Below are 8,756 nucleotides of genomic sequence, written 5' to 3' on the forward strand. Positions count from 1 at the left end.
GGAAAGAATTTTTCATGCATCAGGTTACGAGGTGCACTCTGGTTAGGGGAGGTGACTGGATATACAGCCCGCGTTTTATCTTCTCAAAGGCAGAGCATCGGCCCCTATCCTCCCCCTTCGTTAGATCCCTTCTTTGGTCTTGGGATTTGTATGAGGAGGTTCTTGGTTCACATACCACAGAGAGGGGTGCTTACACAGCATTTGAGGGGCACTAGTCAAATTGATGCTGCCATACCCAACCACTGGATTACAAGGACCTGCTTCGTTGCTTGGAGTTTTTTCCGGGACAGGTGTAACTCTTTAGGTTATGGGCCTCCCCACTCCCGGGGAGGATGATGCACCGGTCCTTTTATCTATACAGGATGGATGGAGAGGTGATGTTTAGGGTATTATTGAGGGTCCGGTGGTGCGTCTTGTGAGAGTTGTTGGCAGAGCAGGGAAGTTTTTTTTTATTGATCCCACCCAAATGATAATTACAGATTCTTGGAGTCTTTGTTTGTATAGTGGCTTCCCTATCAAGTACTTGCATTGGGACCCTGGTGAGTGGGTGTGGAGGGATGCTACCAAACCGATGAAAAGCATACCTTTCTTTAGTTATACTTACTGTGCAGAACACCAGGCATCTTGTTCTAGGACATATTCAGAGAGTCCCTACTCTTAGAACTCATTGGAAGGCTTATGGTATCACACCAAACATTCAAAGGACTTTTTGGAGAAGGTTGTGGCAACCTTACAAGAGGACACATGTATCCTCCTTTATTTGGCTCTCTTGTTGGTGGCCTTGCCACCAACCAGTGGAGATCGGTTGTTGGTGTTAGCCATGCTCGAGATGTGTAGGAGCTTCAGATACGATTTACCATTGGTTATGGGAGTGTAGGGAAGCATAGAGGATTAGGTCTGCGATAGCACATCTCCTTGGATGGATGAGGAAGTATGCTTACATTTCTTTTTGTGCTATCATTTGGTGACACAGTCGCGCCCACAGCTCAGGTATGAAGGGAATGATGGATCTGGTCATTATGATCAGTCAGACAGTTGTTCGGCGGTGCTGTCTTCAGGACATGCCGGAGTTAGAATATGTTCCCCTGGCACAGAGGTCGGACAATAATGCATGGGAGTTTATTGCCAGTACTGCAACCTAGCACATTTGGAAGGCTAGATGCACTGCAATTTGTTATATGAGTCATAGTGCATTTGTAGTATTTGGAGTGATATAATCCACACCCTCAGGCTAGATGCACTGAGGCCATTGAGGGCAATTTGTTATATGAGTCATAGTGCATTTGTAGTATTTGGAGTGATATAATCCACACCCTCAGGGCCAAAATCCAGGGATGTTCGAGGGCTGTGAGAGAAGCATGGCCAATTTATGAGAGAGTGGGATTATGGCATCTTTTTCACTCCCACTCATATGGGACCTTGTTGGCAGCACAAGGTACCTGACTGATTGAGATTTCCCTCTTGTTTGGTTTGAAATCTCCCTCTTGTATATTTTTTCATACTTAATAGAAGTCTCTTTTTCGGGGGAAAAAAACAAAAATTAATTGAACGTGGTGATTGGATTTGTTGATTCACATATGCTTCTTATGCTTTCCATCATATTTGAAACGAGTAATAATATTTTGTGTATATTGTTCAATTTCGACTTCTTGACAACATCCAGTGTTATGATTTTTGACAACTGTGTATGATTTGACGTTTATGTGTGATATGATTATGTTACCTCCACAACATATAATGTGACTATGTCCACAATGGTTGGCTTTCCTTTCAATCATAAGTAATAACAATGCATTACCAACTTTCTTGTATCCTTCCCTTTCCCAAGATTCTTTGCTTGAATTTCCCTCACACCATATGAGAAGACAAACTCTCAAATAGTGTTCATCTTCGTTGGATCTTTCACAAGCTAGAAAGCAAATGTCAACAGGTTACTCTAAAATGATTGGGGTGTAACTTTGGATCCAAGTAATGGCCAAAGTGGATTTTGTCAAAACAAAACCTTGACATGTCAGTAGTGCATGGGACCCAAAGGTAGCATTCAATTGCACATCACCACTTATGCGATTAAGTGTGAATGGGAGCATGCGAGTATGGTGTGTGGCCAAGAAGGTACACACTGGATGCCCTAAGTCACTGGTATATATATGGTTGTGTTAAACAAAGTATGCCAGTGTTACTATCTTGGGGGAGCTTCTCTTCATCTTGCTTACGTTTTTGCATGAAGACAAATTTTGCTAGGGTTAGGGTTTCACCTCCAGGGATCCTTACAGGTGGGTTGGTGGATTTAACAACTGTGGTCCCATTGCAAACTTACCAACAACTTAGTTGGCACGAATGGCTTAGCTAATCTATGTATCGCTCTGCTCTTCTAAGCATCTCTGACCTAGTGAGTATATGGTATAGGCTATGAGAAGGAGAGAACTATTGTTTTATATGACTCTTGAATTTCTATGGCCTTGGAAGCTTCAAGATTTTGTACTGTTTGTCATGCTTAAGTCTCCAAATGGTAAAAAATGATCCGGCACCACAATATTTGATCATGAGTAATTTATAATGTTATGCTAGAATATTACGTTCTAACAAGGCACAAATGGCAAATGAAAGGTTTAAAAGGAGCCATTAACCTCGATGCTTGACTCTAGTAAATGCCTGATTATTCAAAATAGAAAACCTGGTAGGCATCATACAAAGATGTTGTAAAGTTTGATGTTATTTTCAGCAATTACACAGGTTCTATACAGTCCTCTTTCAGCAGGCACTTCTTCAATTGGGCAGATAAATGTGACAAGTTCTCTACATTGTGTGGGTTCTTTGACTTGCACAGGATATGCTCTCCGTCCTTTGGTCAGGATCTCAACAAGGGCTATAGATTTTGGCTGTTCACCTCTTGGAAGTAGTACTTCTCGTTACCTGTCAATATACAACCTATCAAAGGTCCATATCAGCTTCCAGTTTATGGTTTCAGCATCAGGCACATTTCATCTCCTACCAGAAAAAGGTATCATCAGGCCACAGTCCACTGTTTGTGTTTACATTGAGTTCAGACCAGGAGAAGCAGCAAACTACTACAAGCGAGTTGTTTGCATTGTACAAGATCAGCATCCATTATACTGTGATCTTGTTGGTTGCTGCTTTCTCGACAAAGTGAAGTTTTCAACCCTGCAGCTTTGTCATGTGACAAAGCATAGAGATCTCATGAAGGATCCTGCCAAAAGTTTGATGACAACGACAAACTGTGTGTGCCAAAACAATTCTTGTGCAGGCACTGAGGACAGCGGTCCTGACATTTCAAATAATTTGCCTGCAGATGTCTTACTAAGATGTGAAGAGCCACAGCCTGGTAGCTCATTGTCATCATCGTACCAAAGCCCCTTGAACCTCTGTGCAAGTGTATCTGGAGGATCGTTTGATGAATACAACTCAAACAATCAAGGCCCATATACTTCTGAGAAGCCTCCCAAACAGGCTTGCACAGCAGACGAAGTATGGGAAGAATATTTTTTGGGAAGGACTCCGCATTGTGATTCAATAGAGATAACACCCACGACTTTGGAGTTTGGGGCCATTCCACACCTGCAAAAATCAGAAAAAAGGGATGTGACAGTGAAAAACAACTCACAGACTGTGGTCTTTTGTCTTTGGCACACCCCTGAGGTCTCTCGGCCCCAAAATGGAGATTCTATACCTAACACAAGCATAACACCAGTTGTACGAAGCAAAGGAGATTTTACACCTAACGCAAGCATATCACCAGTTGTACGAAGCAAAGGACCCTGGACTAGCAAGAAGCCAGAAGATATTTTCAAAGTCTCACCACAGCAAGTCGCATTACCCCCAGAGGCCACTGTGACATTTCATGTCACCTTTGCACCAGATAAAGAAAACCAGTACTATGTAGAAACTTTAGACTTGTGCATTTCACAACACTGCAAAGAAGAAAACCATGTGATGCCACCTTGTTTGGCATCCATACAAGTTTCAGGAAATAGCTTTGGTTCCAAACAGCAGGAGTTCCTACCACAGGCATATTTCTTTCCCTCAAAGGTTCTTTTCCCCCCTGCCTTGCAAGGAGTCCGAGTCTACCAAACTGTTGCCCTTCGAAATCAGAGTTACACACCCCTACGGTGAGCTCTTACTGGTAACTGGATACATCTTTTACTGGCTTTATGTGAACATTTGTGAGCCTCTCAGTATCAGCAATGGCCTGCTTGATTGAACCAGTTTTTAAATCCCACAAACAGAAGCCTCTGTGATAGACATGAAAGAAATAAACCATATTTTTTCGACTGTTAGATTTTGTATTCAACACCTCTTTCAAGTCTGATTAGGGCCTACATGTTTGCAGGTTTTCTTTTAAAACTGAAAGTCTCAGTCAGAGCTTTGCAATTAAGCCTTCACAAGGCGTTATTGAAGAACAGAGCTTCCAACTAATAAGTTTCAGGTTCGAAGCTGGCAATCCTAGTTCACATGTACTGAAGCTGCCTTGTATTTTCAACGACATTTGGAATGAGGAAACAGTGTTGACCTTAGTTGCTTGCAGTGATAATCCTCAGGTGATCTTTCCCAGCATGGTTCTTCACCTTTTCACCAAACAATGTATCAAGTGACACTGATAACTCTAAAAAAAACACAACGATTTTCCACTGTATCACAACCAGGGCATAGATTTTACAATCTACGTTCTGATTAAGAATGCTTACTGATACTTTAAAAGTAACCAGACAGTTCCATCTTCACCTTGAGCAGGTAGAACTAGAAGAAAATAATTCTGTGCATTTTAAGTCTTCAAATGTTGGTGTCCCTACAGACAGAACAGTAACCATGCGAAATCTATCGAGTATTCCTGCCTTGTTTAACTGGAAAGTTCCCACAGCCTTTTCAAGGATTTTCTCCGTGAAGCCTGCAAGTGGGATTATCAAAGGCAAGCAAACAGTACAGCTTAGTTGCTCCTTTTGTCCAGCCTCCCCATCACAATTCAGAGCAGAAATTCCATGTTTCATTGCAGCTATGATTGAGAAGGCCACGTACAACAGCAGACATGGAGTTATGGTCAAAAGTTTTCCTGGTTCTGAAACAGGGAAAATATCTGGCGTGTTTCAAGGACAAGGGACAAAAGGTTCAGTGAAGATCGAGCCTCAGCAACTGGAATTGGGGACGGTTATTGTGGGTTTTCCCCAACGGCATAAATTGACCCTTTACAACTCCACAGAGGGATCTTTGAATTATGTGATAAACTTCATGTCATTGAAAGGCACAAAGAAAGAAGACTATAAGCTAAAGTTCGACAATTGTCAAGGAAGCATCGCATCTTGTTCCTCCAAGGATGTTAACATAACATTTAAGCCCAAAGCTGTTTCAGTATTCTGTATTTGCATTGTGTGCAATGTTAATTGCTACACTTATTCGGAAGGGGAAAACACTGAAGGGTCACCCCAATGCACCTTGTCTGCTAAAGCCTTGTTTCCTTCGTTGTCTATTACTGGGGCCAGGGGTGAAGGTTTCAGTCAGGCACAAACTTGGCGCCAACTGCACCTTGATGGGCTAGAGTTCATGCTCGCTGAAGGAGAAGTCAAGCAAGATGTTGGGTTGAGTGGTTGTCAGGATTTGTTTGGAATTGGAGGAGCATTGGGAGAATTGCAGGCTTCCCCATTTAACTTTTTCTTTGGGCGGAGGAATGTGGCTACCAAGCCTACTGTTTTTGAACTGGTCTTAAGTACCCGTGGTGACTTGCCTGTATCTTGGAGAATAAGGTTGTGGAATGATAAAGAGGTGGACTTGGAAAATTGGGTAGAGGAACCAGAACCACGAGATGAGACGGAGCATCTTTACATGGCGGTCCGAGAGCAAGGGCTTATTCAAGTTTTCCCACGTGAGGGTTATTTGAATCCAAAAGAAGAAGTGCATATCAAATTTTCATACAGGCATTATGTGGAAGGGATACATGCTCTTCCAGCCATTTTGCATATTGAAAATGGGCATGCTTTGCCCTTGACATTCTGCGGAGAGACACTTCCTAGAGGGGTAAATATCCTCACATTGGAGGCCAGCACATTTATGTTGAAGCCAGTGGCAGCTGGGGATGGGAATCCGCCTTTGCAAACATTTGAGCTGCGGAATGATGGGAATTTGGAGCTGAAGTACAGCATAGACCTGAGTCCATTGAAATGTCTTCAAAAGGAAAGCTATGGTTTTGAAGTGCTTGCCTGTTTGAATCCATGTGGTTCTATACCTCCCAATGAAACCTTGCTCCTCAATTGGCTCTTTCAACCTATCGAAGAAAGAAATTATGCAGTGGAGGTGTTCGTCTCAGTGGAACATGGAGAAGGAGCGATGCTGTCGATCCAAGGTATAATTAATTAGTGTTCACAAAAACCCAGGCAATCAATAGTTTTATCCCTAGATCAATGTGACATGAGCACTTAAAGCTGGTTTAACAGCCCAAAAATATTTAATTGTGTGTTTCTTTCTGCCTGTTAACTTATGTGAATGTCAAGGTACTGGCATCAGCAACAAAGCAGATGATGCAGAGAGAAGGGAGGACCAGCATTTTAAAGGAGGAGATGCCAGCTCGCCACCTTTGCTTAACTTATGTGAATGGATAGGTCTGCCGGCAATGCTGACGATGGAACATCTGTGTTACAAGGACGTAGCTGTGCTGTCTTCAGTGGAAAAGCTGGTTGCCATCAAGAATGTGAGTGGGAACTCTAGAGTTAGTTTCTCTTGGCATTGTAGTTATGCTGCAGACAAGTCCATCTACGGTCATTTCTCGGTGATGCCCTCGCAAAGCATCATTGAATGCGGGAGGAGCTGTGTGTGTAAAATGACCTTCACCGCAGGGATGCAGCCACAGATGTTTGATACTACGCTCTACTGCCATATCCAGGAAGTTACCTCGAAGCAATTAAATGATGAAGGGGACATGAAGGCTGCAGAAAACCACTGGAGGGATGACGAGGTGTTGGCACAAGACTGGGACAAGCTGGGGTCCTTCACCAGCTATAACAAAAGGAGAGAACGGAGAGAGTACGCGGTGGCGAATTTGACCTGCTCAGTGAAACAGAAGCTTCCTCGGCTTGCGGTAAAGGGGCCTCTGCGATTCCCATCTGTTGCATTAGTGAAGCCACCAACAGACGAGGAGGAGCAGATCAAAAAGAAGAAAGGGGTGCTGTACCTCTCTGTCTCTGCTAGCATCTGCCCAGCAGACAGCTTACAAAGAAAGCCAGACGTGTTCGATGCTTCACAGCAGGTGCTAATGGACGACAAGAGTGACATTATAGGGCTGGGGGAGCTTATGCTGGTGGAAATTCTGGGCGAGGCAATACACGACAACGTGGGTAAACTCGATTCCTATCTCAACCCTTTACCCCACGTTTTCTCTAATTCGTATGCATCAAATCACACCCCATAAAGCAGCCTAAAGAATGAATTGTTTTAGCTCATTTTCTTATAAAATTTTATTGATACATTCAAATGATGCAGGAGGTGGTCGATGCACGTTTGTTGGAATCACAGTGTTTACAAAGTCATAGAGCAACAATGTTCTTTGAGCAAAATGCAAGGTTGCTGATTGACAGAAGTGATGTAATGTCCATCCAAAGCAAGAGCAATGGCAATGGCAATGGCAATGGTAATGCTGGTGGGAGCTTATGCAATAAGGTGTCTCATCTCCCACTCAACGTTGATGCATTTGACTTTGCAAAGTTGATGCTAGAGTTCATGTTATTTGATATTGTTAAAGAACTTCATGATTGTAATACAAAATTGCCCCCTTAAGCCCATAAGCCTGGCAACACCTCCAAGCCCGACTATATAGCATGTGTTGTGCAACCTCCATCTCCTCAAGAAGAATGTGTAGTTTCCCATGTGCCTTAAAAGCATCTTCATCTTGTGACAAAAAGGTCAAAGCAGTAGACATTGCACACTTCTCTTACAAAAACGAGAATGAAATTAAAATGTTAGCACCATTCTAATAACAATCAACATACAACCTTTATTGTGTCAATCATACCACTGTCTTCACTAGTCTTAGATTTCTCTATGCACGAGTAACGTTAGCAAATGCAACCTTGAGATTTAAGGAATTTTTTTTTTCACTTAAAGATCACAAGCTTCCAATATTATATTGGTGACAAGTTTTTGATGCGAGTGGTTGTATGAACAAGCTTGAAAAATCGGCACATGGAAATGATGCTATATGGACTATTATAGATCATTTTAGCAAATAGGCACACTTAGGGAACCCAAGAAGTGACTAAGCTATCTACACCTAGTCGAGTTCCTCTACAATGCTTCTTATCACCGAAGTATCGCGATGAGCCCTAATATTAGCCCTTCACACCCCCCTCCAATTGGGTATTTCGGAGTTTCATGTGCATGTTTTGGTATCGTGTCTATTTGTGTCCTTGCTTATGTGTGTGAACAGCCTCTAAAAGGGCTGATATGTGTGCTCATATGTATGTGTGAACACCTAGGAGCTTAGGTGTAAAGACCTCTTGATATACATCTCGATAAGGTAAGTGTATGTTTGAGTGTCTTATGTGACACATGTTTTGTTTTTTTGTTTTTGTTCAGTGTGTGTGTCAAAAGATAGGCTACTTCCAAGCCTATAAAATTTGATGAAGGTTCTTCATCTATCAATCTAATCAACATCATTGAGTCATTCATATATATATTATCTCTTAAGCATTGTTACTTTCTCTCTCTCTTCTCCACCATGGAGTTCCATCCGCCATAGCTGACAACCTAATCCTAGC

The 8,756-nt window shown here is 42.5% G+C and overlaps 1 protein-coding gene and 1 long non-coding RNA gene across 3 annotated transcripts; one reads left to right on the top strand and one right to left on the bottom strand.

Annotated features, from left to right (window-relative positions):
• The first annotated feature begins 2,618 nt into the window (after positions 1-2,618).
• Positions 2,619-7,917, top strand: LOC147614057 (cilia- and flagella-associated protein 65-like). Of its 2 annotated transcripts, XM_086780600.1 has the most exons (6): positions 2,619-4,127; positions 4,349-4,556; positions 4,750-6,349; positions 6,498-6,694; positions 6,887-7,333; positions 7,483-7,917. In XM_086780600.1, the coding sequence occupies exons 1-6, from the start codon at positions 2,710-2,712 to the stop codon at positions 7,774-7,776; spliced, it is 4,164 nt and encodes a 1,387-aa protein (XP_086636726.1). In that variant the 5' UTR covers positions 2,619-2,709; the 3' UTR covers positions 7,777-7,917. The 2 variants fall into 2 exon arrangements, with proteins under 2 accessions (XP_086636726.1, XP_086636725.1); XM_086780599.1 differs by having other exon boundaries at positions 6,498-7,333.
• LOC147614058 (uncharacterized) lies at positions 4,509-7,330 on the bottom strand. The gene is made up of 3 exons (XR_015263054.1): positions 7,175-7,330; positions 7,048-7,093; positions 4,509-4,621 (listed from the first exon to the last, which is right to left on the bottom strand). It is a non-coding gene; the product is annotated as an uncharacterized LOC147614058 (long non-coding RNA).
• Positions 7,918-8,756: the final 839 nt, after the last annotated feature.

This window comes from Cibotium barometz, chromosome 42 (genome assembly GCF_041138505.1).
Source record: "Cibotium barometz isolate CiBa-2024 chromosome 42, ASM4113850v1, whole genome shotgun sequence".
In the NCBI taxonomy this organism is placed as follows: Eukaryota; Viridiplantae; Streptophyta; class Polypodiopsida; order Cyatheales; family Cibotiaceae; genus Cibotium; species Cibotium barometz.